Source organism: Centroberyx gerrardi, chromosome 20 (genome assembly GCF_048128805.1).
Source record: "Centroberyx gerrardi isolate f3 chromosome 20, fCenGer3.hap1.cur.20231027, whole genome shotgun sequence".
Taxonomy (NCBI): domain Eukaryota; kingdom Metazoa; phylum Chordata; class Actinopteri; order Beryciformes; family Berycidae; genus Centroberyx; species Centroberyx gerrardi.
The window spans coordinates 18,907,521-18,931,277 of NC_136016.1; the positions used below are offsets into that span (position 1 = coordinate 18,907,521).

Below are 23,757 nucleotides of genomic sequence, written 5' to 3' on the forward strand. Positions count from 1 at the left end.
AAGCATTGTTCAAAGACCCGAGGCGACTGCTGTCCTGCTCTCTTCCACGGTGATATCAAAGAAGCATATGCACATCACAAGGTGACAAATGAGGCAACAGGAGGGATATTTTCAGACCAACGCTGTTCCGGATGTCTAATAAACATGAAAATGAAAGAAAAAAATGTAAATATTTACACTGTAATACCCTCTGTCTGTTACATGTGTGTGCTTTTCTGAGAATAAAACACTGCTTAAAGGAAATTTATGGATGGCTTTCCAGTTCCAGTTGGAACAAATGAGGAATTACAGTATACTATATTTGATATGCCAATGGCTGCAAAATACTAAAACTTGGTGAAGTGACAAAAGCTAGTCTGAAGAGATCTTATAAACCTGATACATATGAAAAATCTGGAAGTTTCTTAGTCTCTCTTTAGAGCAAACGCAATGGAAGCAAGTGCGTAATGATGTGAGCGGGGTGAGTTTGAAGGGGAGGGGACTGCAACATGGTGCATGGGGGTATAAAGGCAGCCTGCATACAGCTGGAGCAGACAGTATACAGACATCACCGCATCACATCTGCCCAAGATCATCTCAAAAAAAAATTCCTGGCTCATACAGCTGATAATAATAATTGCTTTGATTAAAAAGACGCGAAAACAAATATAATTTCTCTGTGACCTTACCAGCTCAACACCTAAATGGAGAACTGGAAGCTCCAACTTGTTGTCGTTGCTTTCTGTGCCTTGGTGCAAACCTATCAGGGACTGTCTTTGAGTGTGGAAGAGGAGAGAGGGCTAGCCAAAGACTGGCAGGTGAGCATCAATAATTTATGAGTCTGTTATTTGTTTTTATTTAAGGAAATGTTCACAAATCTCTGCTTCATGGATAATCACTTGAGGCATTGAACAGATTTCAAGGAATTCTGAAATACCAGCTCAGTTATTTGTTGACAAACTTAAAATGTTTAGTGTTTAGACTAAATGGAAATATAGTAAATGGTGTAATGATTTTTTTTAGTACACTAGGATGAGAAATAAAAGCTGTTATGGATTTCTCTGGCAGGATGAGTCAGTGAAGACGAGTCTGACCGGCCCGGTGGCCGATCTAATGAAGAGATCTAAAGCCCTTCGCTTCTATGGACTCATGGGCAAACGCTCAGGTAATTGTGTCAATTATTAAATGCATTCAACCTATTATGTATCTATCAACAGATGTCAAACAGGCGAGTTCAGTGAGCTCCTTCAAACGCCAGCTCAAAACCTCTTTTTAGCACTTTGATTTGCTTTTCTTTAATACTGTTTTAATTTCTGTCTTGGTTTTGCTTGAAAATTTTGCTTGCAATTGTTTTAATCCATTTACTTCATGTAAAGCACTTTGAGTTGCATTCTATGTATGAATGGTAAAGTTATTATGTGTTTGGTGATAGGTATTGATAGATTGATAGGCTATATATCTATAGATTTACCAGTAATAAGGTTTTCTGTCTCACAGGTGTAAGGCAACCTGTTCAAATGAATAGACGACGTAAGTATGTTGATGTGGTTTTACCCCATTACACTGTCGTACTCTTGGAAATTAGCAGTCTTATCTAAACAAAGCAATTAACTTGATACCTTTGAAAATGAGCAATTTTCTCAACGATTACCTTTGAGATACCATTAAAAATTATTTCTAAATCATTATAATTCCCTTTATAGCAGGGCTTGTTATACATTACCATGAAATTGCTATTTTTGCCAATATGCCTTTGTTTCATGCACCTTAAGGAAATAAAGGAGAGATGTTTGTGGGCCTGATGGGAAGAAGCATTTCTAGTGGTGGTAAGGACAAATAAAACCAGACAAAATCTCAAGGCAACTTTATTGATATAAAAAATAACAAATTGCTACTACACAATTAACACCTAGGATTAAAAGTACAATCAGGCTTAAACAATTCCATTAAAATGTCGAGATAAAATGTGTTTTGTTTATTGCAGAATCTTTAACCAGAATAATTCCATCTGCAACAAGCACTGCTCTTGATGTTTCGGAGGAATCACACAAGCAAGGTATGATTGTGTCGATACAAAAACCTGAGGTCGTTTTATTTCTGTGTGCATTTCTTTACAGTGATGTTGTGGTCAAATGTGTGATATTCTGAGGAAATTTAAAATATCTCAATGGTATTATTCTTTTATTTGGCAGATTCGCAAGAGGAATGGGCCCAACTCCGGTATTACTAGAGCTAGAAAAAGAATTACATATTATCATCTATACAATTTTATACCAACCAAAAAAAGACACTACAATACAAAACATCATACTCCTCAAAAAACACTCTGCTTATGGTTTCAAGTTCATGCCAATGATATTGTATTAATCCCAAACAAAAATATCAACCATCTTCAAAATGCACTTTTTCTTGAAAGAAATAAAAAGTAACAGCTAGTAAATGCTGCCAAAACAAGGTATGTATTTTTTTTTACGTGGGCAAAGCAGACATTCATGGCATCCACCACATTGGACCTTTTATCCATCTAATATACAAAGACATTCAAAGCGCAGCGGAAGCAGATCATTTTAAAACAAAAAGGAGAAACTCAGATTCTCTTAACTTTAATTGTTTGACAATATTTCAGTCAAGAATCCTTTGAATTGTGACGCATGGTAATTAAAACATAAATATGAGTCGAAGTGTAAAACAACAAGGTAATAAAGTCCATGACACAAAGGAGAAAGCTGCTGGGGAATAACCAGGGTAAAAACTGGAAAGAAAGATGGAAAGAAAGAAAGAACACTGATTTTTATTGGGAGTTGGTAGGTCTAGGCTACTTGTGGCTGGTGTGGCTGGTGGTCAGTTTATTCAGTAGCCTGGGGTTCTTAGTGTTTATGTCCCTTTGGGTGGGGTCCATTTTAGTGAGCTGGGGTCAATGGTCTTGTTGTTATTGCCTCGCTTCGTCTCCTTGGCCTTCCACTCATCAATCAGGTCCTAGGAGGAAGAGGAGAAGTGAGAAACTGGGCTATCAATCACAGGAATTAAGTTAGTTTAAGTGGACAGAGCAAAACTGCATACTCTTGTGAATGAATACAGGCTACACAGGCCAACAGGTTGGTATCTTACCTGTCTCTTCAAGACCAGGTGCTTCCCCTTCCAGTACTTGAGCATCTGAAGAGACTGCAGGGTGCTGACAATGTCCACCGGATTGACGGCAGTTTCCTGACTGATCTCTATAGACACCAAGCAAATATTCCAACAGTGAATGTTTTTGTATAGGTATGTGTGTATACTTTGTTCAAACGCTTGTAAGAGAACATTTCATGCGTTAAATAAGTATTTCCCAACCTGATCATGAGCTATATTTGAATGGTAATGTATGTTACATTCCCTTTTGTCAATTATCTCAATAGTAGTGGAGTATTGCACTATTCCCAGATGGGCAAGTTGCATTTCAGCTCTGTGTTCTCACTCACCTTTGATGGAGATCTCCTTGCCTTGGAAGTTGTACATGTATCTGAGCAGCACTTCCTTCCAGTAGCTACGGTAGCTGATGAGGCCCAGGTCAGACAGAGGCCTCTCTGGAGAGCCCACCTTCTCCTCCACCTTGGACAGCAGGTAGCCTACACACAGCATGGAGACCAGTCAGCAGGGGAGCAGTTAAAGGAGAATGCTCCATGTTATTCCTACGGTCGGCACACAGTCCAAACAATATCTGAAGGATGCTATATATATACATTTAAGGTATATATAAAACACTATGCCAAATTCAACAATATTTCAAAATCAAAACACAGATGACTCATCAATAACACAATTTTGTAAGCAAAAGACTTGCAACTTTAAACTAATAACTTTAAACAGCAACCCCCTAATGTGCTTTACTTTCATGCCAGCAATTATTTTGTAAAAGTGGGCGGTAATTTATTCAAATGGATGTTACAACAAAACTCTTAATTCGAATATGAACAACTCTGTCAGAAAGGAGAATCAAGACTCAAACTCATCAACATGTAACTCTGCAGCTGCTCCATCGACAATGAATGGAGGAGTGAGCTTGAGTGAGAAGCTTCAATTCAGAGTGTAAACAGTTCCAACTCTGAAAATGAACCGTTCTCACCAGAGACTTCCCCTGGGAACTCTCACCATCTCAATGACTTTATTTGTATAGCACTTTTCTAAAGCAAAGTTTACAAAGTGAACTTCAAATACAAGACAAAAGAGACAAAAACAAGTTTACACAAGAAAGGAGAGCAGTAAAACCAAAGACAAAAATGTGGAAAGAGAAACATAAAAACGCATCTGTAGAAATAGGTTTTAAAAAGGTCTTTAAAAGTTATTTAAAAGATGAAAACAATTTTGCCTTCAGAAGACTAGGTGCCCTGATGACAAAGGCCCGGTCTTCTTTAGTCTGAAATCTAGATTTAGGGATGACCAGATGGTAGTGGTTGTGCACAGACTCATGAAGAGTTAAGAAGTCAGATAACTGCGGGCCAAACCTATCCGTGCTTAAAAAGATGAGTATGTTATCAGTACATAATATTTAAGGTGATCTGTGGGAAAATAAGGTCATGGATGAATAAAGTTTCAGTTTATCTTATTAAAATCTATAAAATCCTAAAGTCAGGTAACCAGTGAAGGATACCAGAAATGGAATGATGAGACACTTTATGTAAGCAAGGCATTTTTAAGAGTGGCAAGACAATCTGAATTCTTATCTTTCCAAATCATTGTCTATGGAGCAGCTCGAGATTCAACTTTTTCCATGTTCACAAATATTGACCGGTCTGTTCCTTGCCCATGGGAATAACATAAAATCATAAATTGAGTGGTGTTCCTCTTTAAGTGATTAAGCCTGCTGTTACGGCAGCCGACAGTTATTCCAACAAGCTTTTGCACTCCCTATCTTATTACCACATCAATAACCAACTGACAAAGTAAGAAGAAGTCAATGAAGATATACATACTGAAGTCAATGAGCATCTTGCCAAAGCCCTGCCTCATGTACTGTGGCATGGTCAGGATACAGGAGACGTTATAGTTGAGGAAGGAGTTCTTCTCCTGGAGACCGGAAAAAAAACACATTTTAGTTGCTTCATAATTATATCACTACTAAATATAATGTTTCGAGGACATGCAGCATACCTACAATTGTTCTGTACTTACCTTGGAGAAGTATCCCACTAGGTGACAGCCAGTGTTGTCGGCCTCAGTCATGACATAGAAGAGAAAAGGCTCCACGTCGTAGTACAGCGTCTTGTGGTCCAGGAAGAGCTTGGCAAGTAAACACAGGTTCTGGCAGTAGATCTGGGGACAAAATCCAATTTCCTGACTTCACTCATTCAATTATTTGATTTTCTAAAGGACTCAAGGTCACGGTGGAGTCTGCTCTGCATGTGTGTAAGGCAAATCACAAAGCAGTGTCTAAAAAAACTCAGGAACTAAATGTACTTGTTGATGACACCAGAATTAATCTAGCATTCATGTAATGAGCAAACTGAAAGCAGAAAAGACACGGTTCTCTACCTTATTTTTTTTGCCATCGACTTCAAACACAGATATAGCCCCTTTTCTGTAGACCTCGTCTCCTGGTGGATGCTTCCACACACACTTGGCCTGGAAACACACAGATTAAAAACATCAATGTTACTCCCAATAACTCATTGGGTATAATGTAAAAAATAGATAGGGGTACATAGATATATCTAAAGACGTCTCACCATGTGTCGCCTGAGGATAGTCTGGCTCTTCATGTACTTGAGGCAGAACTCGCAGACGTAGAGGCGCCCCAGGCGGGCGTACTCCTCGGGGTAGGGCGAGTGGTACCAGGTGTCCAGCTCGTAGCGGCCGAACAGGATGGTCTTGATCATGTTACTGCCCTCCGTGATCTGGCCCTGGATACGCAGCTTCTCCTGCGGGAGGGGTGACAGGAGGAAAACATGTCGTCACTGCTGGTCTTACTGTCAACCTGTGTGATACGGTCATCTGCTGAAAATCAGTGTGATTATAAGATAAGATGAACTTCACTGATACCCTGAGGGACAAGGGGGTCAATGCAACAGCAAAATGGGATAAAGATAAAAATGCAACAATAAAGCATATTGAAGATAAAAGATAGCGCCTTCATCATGCAAATAAAGTTCATATTGGCTGTAAAGAGTTCTGACAGACTATTCTGACTACAGATTTTCAGAGTTGCAGTTTACCGATTTACAAAATTAGTGGAAAAGGAAATATGCAGTGTGTGTAAATGTGCATAGTTGGCTATTCAGATGATCAGCTTTACAGAGCAGATGTGCAGATGAGGAGATACATAGCATGATCGGTGTGTGTGTGTGTCTAATATCAAAGTAGGTGACATTTCATAGGTGAGCACCACAGCTTATTGCCTTAGCTACCATTTCCACTTTAGTTGATCGTTGCTAGGATCCTTCGAAATATTCAGTTCTGCAATACAAAGGCTACTTCTGACACATTTACTGGTCTGTATACTATAAGAACAAATTGGCAGAGTGTGATATTGATGGAGATTTGAAAAAGGCCGTTACCAGGTCTTCAGATGCACGGGCCTGGGCTTTCCTGAAAAGCTCCAGGTCATATTCACTGGTGATGTTCTCCAGCAGCGGCTCTCTGGTGTTGCCATGGGTCTGACGATGCTCCTACAGGCCAAACACAAAGAGGAACAGGGATGAGACAACCTACCAGCCATGTGATGGAGCACCAACTGTGACAGCAGAACACGGGATGACAGCCAAAGTGCACTATGCCAAGGTTTTGTCCTAATGAACTACTACAGGGTGCTGGACTGTGTATCTCGTACCATGTGCTTTTCTTTCTGATCCTTTTGCAGTCCGGAGTTTCTCCCTTTCCTCATCTCAGCCACCTGCTCTTTGTATCTGCTCTGTTTCGACGTAGGGGTCTGAAAAACACAAGAGAATTACAACCACTAATTTTTATTATATAATATTAGAACTGCACAATTACGGACAAAAAGATAATCCAGATGAGTTTACTATTGTGATATTTGAGGACCAACTCAACTCTTTCTTTTTTGGAATCATATATCAACATCTTGACATTTTCAACCACAGAGAACATTTTAAATGAAATATGAACTGCAATTATTTCAATATGGCCGATATGCCAATATTCTACAATACCTGTGATTTACGATTATACACCATTTATTGTGTATCCCTACATAATATTCATATCTCCCCGATCAGAAAGTAAACCCAATTGATTTGATGGCAGCTACAGCAAAATGAGATTACCTGGTGACGTGTGGCGTGGCGTGTGTTGCTCTCGTCTTGTCCCTTCACATCCTCTTCCTGTTTCTCACGGCTGATGGCTTTCACCTGCCAATGGTGAGCAATGGATGGATTACAGTCTGAGTAAGAAACTTAAATGCTATGGGCGGGCTGAATGGGCCAGACTGTAGTTAAATACTGCTTTCATTAGCCTAACTACATGTTTCTTCTGCATGATCCTGATTCCTGTTTTGGAAAGACACGGATAAACAGCAACACACACAAGGAGCAGAAAACACACCAGCGCACTGCTTTCTATCTATCTCAGTTCTCTCCTTACTCCCTTTCGAAGTGTTAAAGGGCTGATACACCTCAAACTTTCAAATTTGTTTTAAAATTGTATTCTTTTTACAAGGAAAATGCACGTTAATCCACATTATTGTAAATGTGCCAGTGTTGGCAAACCGGCTAGTTTTCAACTGCTGTCCCTGTGCACGATGTTAAATATTCATTAAAAACAATAAAACAGAATATCATGCAAAACAATGTAGATAAATTGAGAAGATATCACAAAACAATACAGAAGTAGCATAAAAAGCAGGAAGATTGCATTATGAACGCAAAATAAACCGTGGCAGATACAGAAGGACAGACAGCCATGCACAATAAAGTAAACACTGACATACAAGTAACACTTGCAACATCAAGACAATGCGATAAGCAGACGAACATACTGTACTGGCCATGCACCAGGCCAAGCAGACAATGCAAATATCCACTAATTAAATGAATTACTGTAGCCTGTGGATAGGCTGTAAAGCAAAACAGTATGTTTAAACTTTTGGCATACTGAGCAGCGTTTGTCTTTCCCAACCAGCAAATGACAGAATACCGAAAACAAGCCTAAACTGTAACATTGTTTGGAGGGCAGAACAATGCAACTTGTCATATTTCAATGCAAATAATCCATGTAAGCATTCCTCTTAATTAATTTGGGTTTTACTCTGTCCATCATCCATTCATACCAAGCCTCTACACTCTTATTGGAAGACACCGGCTATGCTAACGCTTCAGTTTTTCATACCGCAATGATCTGATGACTGTCAGGACCACTTGTATGGAATTGGTAGAAATGTCAACTATAGCATGATCAACACACACCTTGTAAATTAGTTCATTACATCATTCCACAACTCATGCTCTACAAAGATATCTCAGTGGAGTTTTCAGATACTCACCTTGCACTCATCTGCAGAGAGGTTGTGGTAGAGAGGGCATCCAGATACAGCAAAGTGACGTTCATGTTTCCCTGTCAAGTGACCTGGGCAAAAAAAAAAAAGTCATTCAGATCAACATGACCAAATAATGACATGACAGGATGGTGCTGAATGTAAATCACATTTAGTATATCCAAATAAAGAGTCAGGGGAAGCCTTGTTGAGTCTATGTAAAAGACTGCCACTTTCCAAAAGGACACAGGATTTTATTTACCAAGGGAGTTGCATCCTGGCGTGGGGCATTTCATGTTGAAGTTGTAGGTCTCATGGCAGCGGCGGCGCTTGGGGCGGTGGGAGAGGTCCTTGTCTGAGTCTCTGTTGGCTGGGTCTTTGGCCTGGCTCTCATCATGGGAGGCATTGGGGCTGGAGATATCCAGCTCAGACTCAGAGGAGGGGGCATTCCCCGTGGGCGTCAACGGTGGAGATTCATCGTGGTCCCCAGCCCGCTTCAGGTCTGGGGTATCTGAAGTGGGAAAGGGCCAAATGCCATGTTGATTAAATGGCTGATACATGTAAAATTGTAAAGGCTAGAGATTACATTTCATGGATGTTTTGGCTAACCCTGTGAGCTTTGGCTAAGGCGAGTGGAGGCTCTGGTGAGGCGTTGTCTCTTGGGCATGTTCCCGTCACTTTCTGAGCTGTTGGTCTGCTCTCTTTCTGCAGAGGAGTCCGAGTCTTCGGTCCCATCTGAACCACTCCCAGCCACATGCCTCTGTCAGGGAAACACAACTGAATGAGCAGCACCCTAATACACATTTCACAAATCATCTTGTCATAATCTACCTGCCCAGCTAGCTAACAGCTGTTGGCCATTTCAAGTGATGTAAATAGGCAGCTGATAGCTAACTAGCTAACGCCGGCAATCAGTTTCCAGCAGACTTCATAATGACCAATGTCTGTGGCTCATGTTATATTTAAACCATAATTAAGTAGTGAAAATGCTGCAGATGTGACTTAAAGAATAGCAAGCCAAATACCGTTGATAGTTAACCAACAGCAGTGGCTGCACAGCAAAGTAGCTAGCAAGGCTAGCAGCTCAGCAACCTATTATTAGCTTAGCGTCTAGCTACGCTAACCTCGATACGTTCCGTTCCCTCGTATGGAGAGGACAACACACCAAACCCCATTGAGAAATCTGGCAGTTTAAATTGGCGGTGCTTAGTGGCAAACGTAAACGCCTGACAGACCATGATTTAAGACATTTTATTAATCAATACGGTCTTGTGATAAGTTCGGCATACATCTGATGCACCAAGCAGCCGTTCATTTCAATAAAACTTCAACTTTTAGATTTTGTTCACACTGCTCGCTACCGCCCACCCCGGTGTATTTTGGTGGATGGTTATGGCAATAAATAGGCAAACCTATTGTAAAAGTTGAAATTTCACTGAAATAAGTGCTGCTCGACGGACTGGAGGCATTGTCAAATTGAAGAGTGGACCCTAACGATTCATAAAAGGTCTTTAGTCACGCTCTACCGGGTATGAACCGTTGCCAGGGACACATTAAACTGTCGGATTATTGAATGGAACGTATCGGTGCTAAGCTAACTATCTGCGGCGCGACCTACATTTTTCTTACCTGCCGTCTCCGAGGCATATTCACGTGTGCGAGAGTCGCTTTCTGTGCGTTTGACTTCGTTAACAGTAAAAAATCCCAAAAATGTGTACGAAACGACAAAATAAAAAATCTTTTTGGATTGCTTTCTCTTCAAAAGTTTGGTTTGTATGTACACAGCTTCGGCTAGGTCTCCCGCGCCGCATTTTCCGCACAGAACATTGCACTTCCGGAGAGCCTTGAATGGAACCTGATCCTGCACGAGGCACGAGGGGGCGCCAGTGTGCCGCAAAGTACAGACTCACCTTTTGGCAGGAGACCCAGAGGATTCATGTGCCAACGCACTAGCACTATTTAGCTAGTGTAGGGTTAGGGTTAGGGCTAGGATTGGGGTTAGGTTAGGTTAGGTTAGGTTAGTTAGGGGAGTAGTTTCATCACATGTAATTAAACTAGCAGTTTAACTAACTGTTTAACTACATGTTGCAGTATCTTAATGATAGATTGAATAAATTCAAATTTTAATAGTGATTTTAGTGGTTTATTACCTGTTTGTCATTTGAAGAGTAATTACTGTAGGCTATCCACCATACCAACTATGTTTGCCTGTAAAAAAAAGAAAAATAAGACATTCTGCTCTGACAAGTTCACAAATTCAGTTGACTGTTCAGACATTATAAGTTAGTAAGAACTCAAAATGCTTTAAGGTTCAGGAAAAACAAATTGATTTATTATTTACTCCTTTAATTGTTAAGGTTGTACATGGATTGTGTATGGAACAAGGACCGCTTTATTTATTTTAAGTGTAGGCTACATGCAACAGGTTTGTTATATAGCTATGGGTTTGGGTTTAGGTTTAGGTTTAGGCTTAGTTTCTGGCAGACGTGTGTGAATGAAAATGCAGGAGTGATGGACATTACATAGCCAAGAAAAGAAAGTTAATATTCCTTACATTTCTTTCTGTGATGAACCCAGATGGGCTATTTGATTTGCCTTTTTGTTTCTTGCAGGCAGCTGTCTGAGTGGGCATTCAATGGACATTCCTAGAACCTTATTTAAAATAAAATCCAAATTTTATTATACTAGCATTCTAATATGTGGTATTTTTTTGGAGTCATGTGATTTTGTTATATTATATTATATACATATTATGATACTTTTCTTGAGGATAGCTTTGCCTCTTCCATTGTGAAGTAACTGGGAACTTGTAAAACTATACTTTCAAAGCAGCTTCCCCTTCCCCAACACTATGTAGCCTACAACTAAAGGTAAAAAAAAACAAGCAATTTGCTATTCATGCTCAACAAACACTTTAATGTGTTCAAACTTTCACTTGAGTTTTAGAGGAAAAATATTACCTGATGTCCAATGATCAATATTTCAAGAAGGCCTATAGCCTACATTCTCTTAAATGTTACCATTTTTGTAAGCAAGGGCCTGCTGTGTTCTTATTTACCGTGTGTTGTAAATCAAGTAGGCTATGTGTGAGATTCAGCTGTTTATGAAATGTGTTGTATGAATGAAACCAAAGGCTGTTTTAATTTTTTTTTTTTTTTTTCAGATCCAACATTTTGGATCACACTGTGTGCCATTTGTTGGCTTGTGTTCCTCTGTGTTTTGAGTCTCCCTGCCCCCTCTCAGCACCCAGCTGGGGGTGGTGGAGGTGTTGGAGAAAATGCCTCTGTTTTCTCGAGAGTTCCTCAGACAGCCTATAAAGGGCAGGGGAAGGGGCTGTGGTAGGCATTTCCCCCCCAGCAGCTGATACCAGCTGCTCTAAAAATAGTGTGTCAGGGCCTGGCCACTGCATTAGAGCAACCAGCCTGCAACCAGCAACCTTCGAACTTCTTTCAGGTCTTCCACTCTCTAAAGGAATACTACATACACAATAGTTTCTGCTCTATTTTTGAGCAAGAATCAAGAGAGAATGAACAAGCCAAAAATTGTCAGACCAGAGGAGAGGTAAGCACTGACACTTTCTCTTTACGTGACACTAGGTTGGCGTCTCGGAGCAAACCACATGTGCTTTTTGCCTAAGTAAATCCCTTTGAGTAAGCATGCCAGATTTCACTCTTGAATAAACTAATGTAAAGTTATCATTACTGACTTAACGCATATTTGTGACTGCAACTATAACAGTTTCTCTGTTTCTCTGTTAACAGTCAACCAGCACGGGCGCTGTGGTTTGACAGAAAAAAATATGTCACAATCAACTTCATGGTTCAGAGACCTAAGAATGTCCAGGTTGATATCCAGCAGGACAAAATGATTTTATGGTGAGGTTACAACATGTGTAGGATGTTTTTTTCATCTGTTTTTCCAAATTCTTTCTCTCTCTCTCTCTCTCACTCACTCACACACACACACACACACACACACACACACACACACGTGCAACTAAGAGAGAGATAATGAATTTTAGTTTGTAAAAAGATTCTTAACTGGAGCTTTTATTCTTAGATGATTAAATGATGATATGTGCAGTTATTGAACATACTAATGTGACACAATATCTATACAAAACAGTGCAAGTGGTGTCTATGTTGTGGTATACTGTATCCTCTATAACCCTCTTCTGTGTGTATCTACAACAGTTGCAAGAATGATGAAGATGACATGATCTACAACGAGTTCTACTTCTACGACAAAGTGATGATCCATGTAAGCATCCAGTTTTGTGGCTTGATGTGACCCATGGAAGATACTTGTATAATACATCATGTTAAAATATATATTGGATGTGAAGTTACATACAGTATGTCATAAGAGTGTATTTTTACCTTTTCATCCCTTTTTAGTACAGAATTTACATAATAGACAGTATACAGATAAACAATACCAGATTGACAGACACTGATCACAAATGACAAAAGAAAGAGAAGGAAAGAAGAGAACGAGTAAAGGAGTAAATAATAATAAAATGAGTAAAAAACAAACAAACAAAAACCTTTTCATCCCTTATTTAAAAGGACTCCAGGGAGAGAGTGTATGACCGCTCCATCAACTTCTTGCTCAGGAAGTTGACGCCTGATGTTGCATGGCCTCGTCTCCAGAAAGATCTTGCTAAGGTACATCTGTGTGTGTGTGTGTGTGTGTGTGTGTGTGTGTGTGTGTGTGTGTGTGTGTGTGTGTGTTTTGAAGCTAATTTGTCAGTCATAAGGTTTTAATGGCCCACACACTGTTGCTGCCTCAAACTACAACAAACAGTCAACTCAGAGAAGTGGGCTTGTCACCAGAGGGTTGCTGGTTCAAGTCCCCAGTGGTGGAAAGAGTATTAGAATTTTAAACTCAAGTAGAAGTACTGTTACTTTACTGATATTTTACTTAAGTAGAAGTAAAAGTACTGGTGTAAAAATCTACTTAAGTAAAAGTGAAAAGTAGCTCATTTAAAATGTTCTCAGACTGAAAGTTACTGAGTTACTTTTTAGAAAAAGAACTGTTAGATGTGATGTTTCCCATGTAATTCTAAAAGGACAAGAGGACAGAGTGCAAACTAGATTCTTTAATTAGAAAATTACAAAATAAATTGCACAAACACAGTAAAGCCAGATTACTCTTCTTTTCTGACTGATTGTTTACTGTGAATGGCTCCACAATTGGCCAATTTACGATTGTCCAGTTTCTGATGTTTATGGAGAGCTGCTGAATTTGTACTCTTGTACTCTGCAATGGATGTGATTTAAAATGTAGAGAGGTACAATACTTCAGTAAAACATACTTAAGTAAAAGTAAAGAAAAGTAAAAGTGAAAAGTAAAAAAAATACTGACAAAAAAGTTGAAGTAGGCCTACACAAAAAAGCCACTCAATTACAGTAACAAGAGTAAATGTAATTACTTACTTCCACCCTTGCAAATCACTATAGTGGCTGGGAAAATCTGGGTGGCGAAAGTGAATAAAAAACACTCTTCCGTCCCTCCACAACTACTGTCGAGGTGCTCTTGAGCAAGACACTGAAGCACCAACAGTGTCAACATGAGGAGACTGAGGTTGTACTGAGCAGCTCCCAGGCGTCAAAGTGTGGACCTGTATGAATGAGAAGTAAGGTGCTGCTGAAACAGAGAACGTCATGCCAAGTCAACTTTCCCTGGATAAATATAGATTAAATATATATTCTTTCTCCTTATTTTTGCAGCCCAGTTGGATGGCTGTGGACTTTGATAACTGGAGGGACTGGGAGCATGAAGAGGACGAGGGAAAGGAAGAGTATGATCACTATATGGATGTGAGTCAAGCTAAAGTGATCTTGATGTTGTTTGAGAATGTGGGAAATAGTGTATGCACTTTGTAACGTTCACATTATTTCTCAGATTTTGTTTGGATTGAGATGGGTGTTGAACAAATACTTGGCTTTCTTTTTCAGATGATCCATGACATGGCTAATGATAGAAAAGGAATGACACCAGATATGGGTGATCTGAGTGATGTAAGTGCAGTATTCTTAGCCTTGCTATATCAATCATATCACAGTATAGACTAGATCTACACTACTGACTACCTTACCTGATCAATAATATGATCCTCTGGAATACTAAGACTCAACGATTCATAGGCTGTAATTTGAATGGTGCTGTTATAAGATTAATCATTTGCAATTGTTATTTCAAGATGTCTATAATCCCACAAATACATTTATTTTCCATTTCAAGCATTAAGTAATTTTAATTATATGTGATCTAATTACTGTACGCCAACTGGACCTATAGCAGATTAAGTAAAATTTTCTGTAATGTAATCTTGTTAAGTGTTTCCGTTATGCTCCAACTCTGCTTGCAATACTGTACTTTCTCAGTTACTATGACTCACATCTGATCATATTGGCATGTTGTGATGTATGACTTATTGGAATATAGCCTATAGGCTATATACTATCCTGAATTGACCAGTTTCTTCTTTTCTCCCCTACAGTCTGACTGAGACTTATATTCTTGGATCCAGTGTTGGAGACCATTAGCAGTGCTTCAATACTTGCCCTGGAGATACTTAAGATCTTATCATGTTTGCTAAATGCTGTAATTATGTGCTGATGATCTGAAGAAGCATGATGTCTCCAAACTAGGCTACTGTTTTTACTTATGTGAAATTTTCTATGACATTATTTATTGACAAGTTGTTCTCCGCTGTATTTTAATAAAAGTGACTTTTCATCAACCATGGTGTGATAAAATAATGTCTTGGTGTGTGGAAGTTGCCTAAAATACTTATTAATGGCTGGTAAATAGGCTACTGGGTCTCAGTTGGTCATACTATACCAAACGGTTTTTGGTACAAACTAAGTTTGGACCACTGTGCTATCCGTACTACGCCATTGACAGCTGTAGTTGCATTATCTAGTGTGGTGTGCAAGTAAGAGTGGTCTTCACTCAAAACACTCCAACATGGCTTTTCAGTGTCAACGGGACTGCTATATGAAAGAGGTATGAAAGTGTTTCAAACTATTTGTCAACTTCGAAGTGTTTAAAACCCTGAGAAACTAACTGACGGTAAATTAACAGCTTCTTTCTCTGCACAAGCTAACGGTTAGCATGCTAGCAAATGCCTGCCAGTAACAGAGTTAGCTAACTACCTGCACTTTTACGAAACCAAAGGCATAAGTTTAGCATATGTCTTTCCAGTGTCATACATTATGCAAGTTATGACAAAAATCAATAGCAGAACAGCCTAATACCTCTACTCGCATTCATGTAGTTAACCAGCCTTTATAGCTAGCTACAGATGGCAGTAATGCTATGAAAATCATTAACTTTTCTGTTTATGGACACAGACATATTCAGTAACTTAACCTTTAAAATAAACGCAGTAAACTTCACCCTTGTACCTACTAGGCCTGTCAGAGTCTAATTCTGTACAAAAGCCAGAGCCAAATAAAGTGTTTAAAATGAATTTCTCAACCCACTTCAACAGCTGCATGTCAGCCTCTGTCTGTTATTGGTAGATGCAAGTTTTCAGTGATTATTATTCCTTTTAGTTTGTCACGTCTGTAGTGTCCTGCTGCCCTGCTGAACTGAAACAAGAAATCAATGGGAAGAAGGAAACTGTCAAGGGTTTCAACGTCAAGCTCCAAGACACCATCTTGTTTCCTGAGGGAGGTGGCCAAGTAAGTTGGGTTTTCAAATTCTTATGTGTATTTAATTAATTATAAGTCTACCAGTTATTGAAAAAAAGACATATAAAGACATTAATTCTCATAGTTTTCATGTCCTGTTTTGTCGTCCTTCAGCCGGATGACCATGGGCTGATCGGAGAGGTGCCAGTGTTGCGGGTGACGCGGCAGGGTGCTGAGGCCGTTCATTTTGTGGGCTCACCTGTGGAGGCGGGTCAGGAGGTGCAGCTGAAGGTGGACTGGGAGAGGAGGTTTGACCACATGCAGCAACACTCAGGTGAGGACCGCTGAACGCAGCGAGCCAAAGCTGAATGTTGGAGGTTACTCATGAATGCAGGGTCAGAAGTGTGTGTGTGTGTGTGTGTGTGTGTATGTGTGTGTTAGTGCTGAAACGATTAGCTGATTAATTGATTTGGTAAAAATACCAAAGATTTGCTGGTTGTAGCTTTTCTCTGTTTCATATCATTATAAAATTAATTCTTTGGGTTTTTTTGGCTGCTGGTGAGGCTAAATAAGCAATTTGTATGTGTACATGTATGCAAAATCAAAATAAATTAAATTCATGTTCATCCCATTGAATCGAATGGTAATGTTAGGTGTGATGTCAAACAAAACTGAAATTTTCAAATAATATTCCTTAAAATATTTCATACCTCGTTTTGGCAGAGAGCTTTTTAAATAAAGTTTGCTTGTTTTCATCAGTTTAGACAGCAGTATTGTGCCTCACAGTATCCCAAAATCACCATATCATGATGATATGATTCCACTGAGCAATGATAAATGACAATATTGAATTATCGCCCAGCTTTACCTGTTTCCCATATAGAGCTATTAATGCTCAAATGTTTTCTGACCATGGGCACATCTGCATCACATGTATCGCACTTGACAACTAACTGTTGTTTTGGCTGTTATCACACACTTGATGTAACCTTTCTTACCTTGTAATGATTATTCCTTTCTTTACTCTTAGGTCAACACCTGATCACAGCCTTGGCAGATACGATGTTTGGATACAAGACCACATCCTGGTAAATCCCCTTACCACGGAGTTAACACTTTCACCTTACTGAAATGATTTCCCCTTCCTCAGTCACTATAAAGACTTGTGTTTTTCTCTCTCTGCAGGGACTTGGGGCGTCAGAGAAGCACCATAGAGCTGGACACTCCCTGTGTGAAGCCCGCCCAGATCCAGGAGCTGGAGGAAGCCGTGAACGAGAAGATCAGAGCGCACGTTCCTGTCATTGTACAGCTTCTCTCTATAGACGATCCTGCTGTGGAAAAGGTGTGTATACAGATGTTATACATACAAGTGCAGGAAAAAATAACACTCCTCATGCTGTCTGACTGACTTCTAAGGTTATGATGCTATTTTAACAAATAATAATAACTTCATTTACGTAGTACTTTTCTAAACAAAGTTACAAACTGCTTTACATAAAAAAATAAAGGACATGAAAAATAACGATTACAAAAAACACAAGGGATAAGCAAAGCAACAATATATCAAATAAAAGTAAAATCAATAAAAACAAAGATAAAACGGGTAAAAGGGTATAGAGAAAAAAATTGTAATCAATAAAACTATGAGAAAGCCTTCATATAAAAGTGAGTTTTAAGAAGTGATTTAAAAGACGACACTAATTTTGCTGATTTTTACTGATATCTTCTGTTTGATATACAGTATTTATTGAGTTGACCATGAATACATTAAGTTGCTACATGTACAGTGTGTTGAATGGATTGTGTGTGTGTGAACCAGGTGAGGAGCCGAGGGCTGCCAGATGACCATGCAGGACCCATTCGGATCATTGATATCGAGGGAGTTGATGCCAACATGTGCTGTGGAACACACGTGTCTAACCTCAGTCACTTACAGGTGAAACTCCAGACCACACACACACACACACACACACACACACACACACACACACACACACACACACACACACACATATGTCACTTACATGGTTCCTACAAGACTAGGAAGTTTGGAAATGTATGGAAATTGAATTTGATCATTTCCAGGTCTTGAAAAGTTTTGAATTCACACACACACATAATGAAAAAGTATAGGGAAACATCTGCTGTTCAGTCCCGATACACATTTCATATTGTGTCATTTCACACATAGTAATATTGTTGTTGTGAAGAATAAGTTTCATTTATTACTTTGTATTAGTTATTATTTTTAGTGTATGGCTTAGTTGACAGCCATACTGCCCAGCAACTAACAGAATACATCATTTTGACCACTGACAAAAATCTTCAAATCCAGTCAAAAAATGACAATCTGGAAAATATGTAATGGAAACTGTGCAGGAAGCCTGAATTTCAGATGAAAAATCAACATTGATAGTAAAAATATATGAGTGGAAATGTTTATCAGCAGTTTTAGTTCAGTGTCTTTCAAATGATTCTGAATGATGATTTCAGCTATATTTAATCAACTGTATTTTAGGTAATAAAGCTACTGGGGACTGAGAAAGGAAAGAAGAACAAAACCAACCTGATCTTCCTGACAGGGAACAGAGTACTGAAGTACGCTGAGAAAAGCTACAGCACAGAGCGGTCGCTGGTGTCTCTTCTGAAGTGAGTTCTTAACACGTCTCTGAATGATCAGAATCCCGACTGTGGGATTTGAAAACGTATTCAGAAAGCTTGAACTGAGAAAACTCTTTGCTTGTCATCGTTCAACAGGACTGGAGCTGATGAGCACGTTGAGGCAGTGGACAAGATCCAGAAGTCTGTGAAGCTGCTACAGAAAGTAAGCAAATATAATATCCTCTGTCACTGTCAAGTTCTTCACTGTGACGTGTTTTTTACATGCAGTAGTCTTGGATTAGGCTGGAATCACAGTTAATGTGCTGAATGGGTTGGTCTCTGATTGAAGTTCATTCATTTAAAGGGGTATTGCATATCATTTTTACCGCCCCACAGCACAAAATGACCATATATGTGAGGGTTTGACAGGGTTATTGATCAATACCAATGACTCAACACTTACTTCGCCCAGTGCTGAGATTTCTGGCTTTCAAAACTCACTTTTCGGCCAATATTCTCTGTTTTGTGCCAGAGACGTGTGGAGGAGATAAGTCTATGTTTTTTGCAGTTCTGACTGGTGGCCAATAGAGGGCATCAATTACTTAATGCCCATTTTAAATGAGAGAATTTGTTTCTGTTGATTATGAATGCACATACCAAAATTAATGATCTGCTCTGATTTTATTTTCTCTCTGTGAAGTTTTTGTGATGGAAACACTTCACTGAATCCAAGTTGCAACAGAAATTAGTTGTAAGATTACAATCAATAGCCATGTCTTATGAGTTTCACTCCAGTAAATTTGAACCACAGGATCCTTATGCAGCCCTGTATCTAGTTGACTTCAACATACAGATTATGCGTAATCCAGGTTTCACACTTCATCCTAAGCATCATAAAAATGCATTCCTTTGGCAGAGTAACCTGAGCCTGCTGCGAGACATGGCCGTCCTCATTGCCCAGAACTTCAAGACCAACCCACAGAGAGGCAACTTCTTCAGCTTGCACAAGTGAGAGACTCTTCTTGAAGTTGATGGCCTGGACCGTACTGTAGCTACAGCACCATACATCTCCCTGATGTTAAACATTTTGAAGTGCACGGGCATGGAGGCGTGGCTCATACACCGGCCCAGCCATCATTAGAGACACCTAGGCTTGTTTAGAGTACAAAACTACAGCATCCCAATTTGTTTTGGAAAGAAAATGAGGTTAGTTTTTTTCCTTCTCCCTACAGAAAAGAGGGTGACAATGAGTTCATGAATATCATTGCCAATGAAATAGGCACAGAGGTAAGATGATAAAATAACTGCCTAGTTGTGTATTATCTATAAAACCTTTTTGCCAAGCCCAACCTCTTATCGTCTGCTTTTAGGAAACGTTGGTTTTCCTGACTGTTGGAGAGGAGAAGGGGCCGGGCTTGTTTCTACTGACCGGACCCAGCGGACCGGTGACGGAGATGGGACCACGGTAAGATAGACAACACCATATACTTAATCAAACTACAGTATATCATCTGTAATATTTAATCTAGGTTTGTAACTATGTAATTGTGTCCTCTGCAGGGTGCTAGAGATGCTCCAGGGGAAGGGAGCGGGAAAGAACGGACGTTTCCAGGGCAAAGCCAACAGCCTGGCGCGGAGAGCGGAGCTGGAGGCTCTGCTGCAGCAGCACTGCAAACATCACGCTTCAGAGGAAGAATGAACTCAGTGACAGCTAAATACATTCAACAAGCTGCAGGAATATTTTATATCAAGGCGGAACAATACAATTGGAAGCGAACATGGTTACCTTACCTCACTGCCTGAGTGTTAAATATCCGTCCTTTTTTTTGTGGTGAACCCTAAATGTTCCGTTTTAGCACACACATGTACAGAAGGAGCTGAACAATGTGGAAAGTTTGTTTAATGTCATGAAAATATATTTAGACTTCTGCACAATACAACATGTACTGTACATATGTGAATGTAACTTAAATTTCATGTACTGATTTTAGTCATTTAAAATACAAGAAATCTTATATTTTCTGTGGTCAGACCTTTATTTAAAACCCTTTTAAAACAATTTTTTCGAGCAACATCCTGTTTTACATTCATACAGTTGAGCACAGTCACACCTGGGAGCTGTTGTATTAAGTGCCTTGCTCAAGGGCACCTTGGCAGTTGTTGTTGATTGGGGCAGTGAGTGTTACTCATTCACTTTGCCAGCAGATACTTTTCCAGCTTGTCCTTGAACTAAATTTGGTGACCTGAAATGATCCAGAGAAAGTCATGTATAATCCTCAGAAGGAGAGCACAGGACCTCAGACAGCAAAGAAGGCACAGACAATGAAAAGATAATTCTAATTGATGAAGAAAATTGGAGAAAAAGAGAAAATCGGAAATCACTCAGGCTCCTGCTACTCGTATAGTTCCCTGTTGATTAACAGATTACACATAAACATGTATTTTATAAACATTTGGTACTATATCATCAAAGGGAAGTAAGCATCCGTTGAGTGAAGTTTAATATGTTCCATATAAAAGATCTGTGAAAATGTAACACAAAAGATCAGCTCTTTTAATATGATTGTTGATAAACTATCTTAACTGGAGATTTGGAAAGATAAATCACAGACATACAGTTGGTAATTTATTGCTGTATACTCACAAGTCTATCACAGTTTAGCGGTGTGAAAAGAGTGTACAAGATAAAGCAAGGTAAATCTGATGTAGTGCAAAAGTGCAAGCCCCACCCCACCCTTTCCAGTCAGTGAAGCCTTGTCCAAAAATACTACAGGCAGTAAACGAAGTCCTTATTCAGGCGGTTTGGCAGTAGTCGTCCAGTTGGAGTGGTTTTGTGGATGTTTTGAATTGTTTTTAGTTCCATTGCTTCTCACCGTTGATGAGTTATCGTAGTGGCTTCACAATCTTCATTGAGATGTAGTTCTGGAATAAGCAAAAGAGAACAATAATCATGTATCTGTAAGTGCACAAACATGCATTTGACAACAATTTAGACTGTAAAATGTGTTTCTGGCATGTAGATGCATACACTATCAGTCAAAAGTTTGGACACATCTGATCGAATGTACTATGTTTTTTATTATCTTAAAGGCATTTTGATCTAAAGGCTTATGCTTAAATGCATGAAAGTTGTTTTGTAGACAAATATAAATAGTGAAGTTGATGCCTATGTATGAATTTCTTTCCAAAACCTTTGCCTTTCCATCAAAGCAAAGGGCGGCTGCTTTAAAGAATCTAAAATATAAGATAGTTTTGATTTGTTTAACACTGTTTTGGTCACTGCATAATTCCATTTGTGTTATTTCATAGTTTTGATGTCTTAACTATTATTTTAAAATGTGGAAAATAGTAAAAATAAAGAAAACTGTGGTGTGTCCAAACTTTTGACTGGTAGTGTAGATGCTTCTTATTTAAAATTGGCCTGATCTGAAATATCAAGTTCCACTGTCCCCCCTCCCGCCTGTCCTTACCGGTAAAGAGTACAGCAGGATGGCGACGAAGAGGAGCACTATGAACAGAATGATGAGTCCGATGAAGAGGCACCTGAACCTTCGCCACACGATGAACTTCATGGTCTTGCAGGGGTTGGTGAACCAAAAGAAGGAGGTGTCTGGACGTCTGTTGGTAAAGGAGGAAGGAAAGGGAGAAGGTGTATTGGTTAGACATTTACATTTAGATGTGTTAACTATATGTGTAAAAATGTCATGTTTTTACATATTGATCTCCCAACTAATGGAAGAGCAATATGCGTGGGACAAAGCTTTCAGAGGCCAAATGTGCATAATACAAAGCATGTTTCACAGACATTTCCCTGGATGAAAGTGTGTGTGAATGTGTGTGTTTGCATGGAGCTTTCTTACTTGGGAGGGTCCAGTTTTGGGTTCATGTTGGGTTCGTCTCTTCCTTTCCCTGCAGGTTTCTCATCTGCATCTTTTTCACTTACAATCTCTAGTGTCATCTCCACCTTCCCCTATATAGACAGGACAACAAGGCATAATACATACACACACATTTAATTTAGTTTAGTATATTTATATAGCCCTTAATCACAGTCAAGTCTCAAAGGGCTTTACATCATACATATATGTACTTCATATACTGTATATACACATCCTATACTAGGTCATATAAATACTTCATATACATCATTTTACTACATCATATACATGCTATACATCATATACTAGATCATATACATAACATATACATAACAATATGGATGCGTTATGATGGTTTTGGAAAAACTACTAAAGTAAGGAAGCAATTTTGCTACTGTAAAAATCACCTCTCTTTAGGTTTCTAACAGCCTTTATTTTCTTCCCTGCCTTGTGGCATTTGATCATTTGTTCAGCAGTACAGGTTTGAACAAGCCAAGCCAAAAAAAAAAAAAGCAAGAATCTGTTATCCACACTTACGCCCAGGACCTTCTTCCCATCCTGCTCGATGGCACAGGGCCACCAGCCTCTGACTGACTGCTGGGCAAACAGAGACTTGGCGTGCTCCGACTTGTGTGGCGCTCCCATGTCCAGAACATCCATCATGTCCAGGCTGCACTTCTCTGGGGTCTTGGCAGGAGGTATCAGGTTACGCAAATCCAGCTCCAAGGTGCCTGGGATGTGTAGAGACAGCAGATTAGTCAGAACCAATTTGCAGCCGAGTGTTTATCAAGACATTGTAGGAACGTTGCCACAGTTTAGATTTGGAATATGATGCTTTTTGTATTGGTGTGGGAAATGTGTGCAGCTCAGGTAGGTAAATAAAATACTTGAAGCTAGTTAAGTGTGCTTGGTTGACCTTTAAATGAAGTCTCTTACCTAAGTAATCATCCAATGAGAACTTGTCATTATCCCATACTTGTACAATCAGCTTGGGAGGAATCCTGAACTCTGTTTTGTCAAGACTCCAGAAGTGCTCCTGTTGAAGAGAGAATATATGAAAATAATAAGTTTTAGATGTAATTTACACAGTGCTGGCCTCTAATTTTGTTCCTATTGATCATTATGTGGATGGCCTGCCTCTTCAATTCTCTATATTCTCCTAATATAATGGTAGATGTTTACAGAGGCATGCAGG

The 23,757-nt window shown here is 39.4% G+C and overlaps 5 protein-coding genes across 9 annotated transcripts in view; 3 read left to right on the forward strand and 2 right to left on the reverse strand.

Moving 5' to 3' along the window:
* The first annotated feature begins 683 nt into the window (after positions 1 to 683).
* LOC139932811 (uncharacterized) lies at positions 684 to 2,209 on the forward strand. Its single transcript, XM_071926712.2, has 6 exons — positions 684 to 797; positions 1,048 to 1,144; positions 1,477 to 1,509; positions 1,752 to 1,805; positions 1,964 to 2,035; positions 2,172 to 2,209. Exons 1-6 carry the CDS (start codon positions 684 to 686, stop codon positions 2,207 to 2,209), a joined length of 408 nt encoding a protein of 135 aa, XP_071782813.2.
* Positions 1,844 to 10,246, reverse strand: kat7b (K(lysine) acetyltransferase 7b). Its single transcript, XM_071926711.2, has 14 exons — positions 10,070 to 10,246; positions 9,050 to 9,200; positions 8,703 to 8,951; positions 8,450 to 8,532; positions 7,236 to 7,319; positions 6,782 to 6,880; positions 6,510 to 6,620; positions 5,682 to 5,873; positions 5,488 to 5,577; positions 5,128 to 5,268; positions 4,929 to 5,022; positions 3,438 to 3,584; positions 3,088 to 3,194; positions 1,844 to 2,955 (listed from the first exon to the last, which is right to left on the reverse strand). The coding sequence occupies exons 1-14, from the start codon at positions 10,085 to 10,087 to the stop codon at positions 2,854 to 2,856; spliced, it is 1,668 nt and encodes a 555-aa protein (XP_071782812.1). The 5' UTR covers positions 10,088 to 10,246; the 3' UTR covers positions 1,844 to 2,853.
* Positions 10,247 to 11,849: 1,603 nt separating this feature from the next.
* On the forward strand, positions 11,850 to 15,119 carry ptges3l (prostaglandin E synthase 3 like). Its single transcript, XM_071926772.2, has 7 exons — positions 11,850 to 12,001; positions 12,202 to 12,315; positions 12,634 to 12,700; positions 13,009 to 13,107; positions 14,173 to 14,262; positions 14,401 to 14,463; positions 14,946 to 15,119. Exons 1-7 carry the CDS (start codon positions 11,967 to 11,969, stop codon positions 14,952 to 14,954), a joined length of 477 nt encoding a protein of 158 aa, XP_071782873.1. The 5' UTR covers positions 11,850 to 11,966; the 3' UTR covers positions 14,955 to 15,119.
* Positions 15,120 to 15,344: 225 nt separating this feature from the next.
* aarsd1 (alanyl-tRNA synthetase domain containing 1) lies at positions 15,345 to 20,701 on the forward strand. The gene is made up of 12 exons (XM_071926771.2): positions 15,345 to 15,454; positions 16,006 to 16,134; positions 16,258 to 16,417; positions 17,114 to 17,171; positions 17,269 to 17,425; positions 17,903 to 18,019; positions 18,602 to 18,732; positions 18,841 to 18,907; positions 19,601 to 19,692; positions 19,917 to 19,971; positions 20,055 to 20,149; positions 20,245 to 20,701. The coding sequence occupies exons 1-12, from the start codon at positions 15,416 to 15,418 to the stop codon at positions 20,381 to 20,383; spliced, it is 1,239 nt and encodes a 412-aa protein (XP_071782872.2). The 5' UTR covers positions 15,345 to 15,415; the 3' UTR covers positions 20,384 to 20,701.
* The window catches only part of LOC139932847 (myoferlin-like), a 36,710-nt gene continuing 33,649 nt past the window's right edge, over positions 20,697 to 23,757 (reverse strand). For 4 of the 5 annotated variants that reach the window (XM_078290830.1, XM_078290829.1, XM_078290831.1 and 1 more), the window contains 5 exons: positions 23,499 to 23,598; positions 23,100 to 23,293; positions 22,545 to 22,654; positions 22,155 to 22,302; positions 20,697 to 21,606 (listed from right to left, as the gene is read on the reverse strand). In XM_078290830.1, the coding sequence (XP_078146956.1) occupies positions 21,568 to 21,606; positions 22,155 to 22,302; positions 22,545 to 22,654; positions 23,100 to 23,293; positions 23,499 to 23,598 (591 nt within the window). In that variant the 3' untranslated portion in view covers positions 20,697 to 21,567. Of the gene's footprint in view, positions 21,607 to 22,154; positions 22,303 to 22,540; positions 22,655 to 23,099; positions 23,294 to 23,498; positions 23,599 to 23,757 lie in introns of those variants that run through there. The other variant, XM_078290832.1, reaches the window with a different exon arrangement.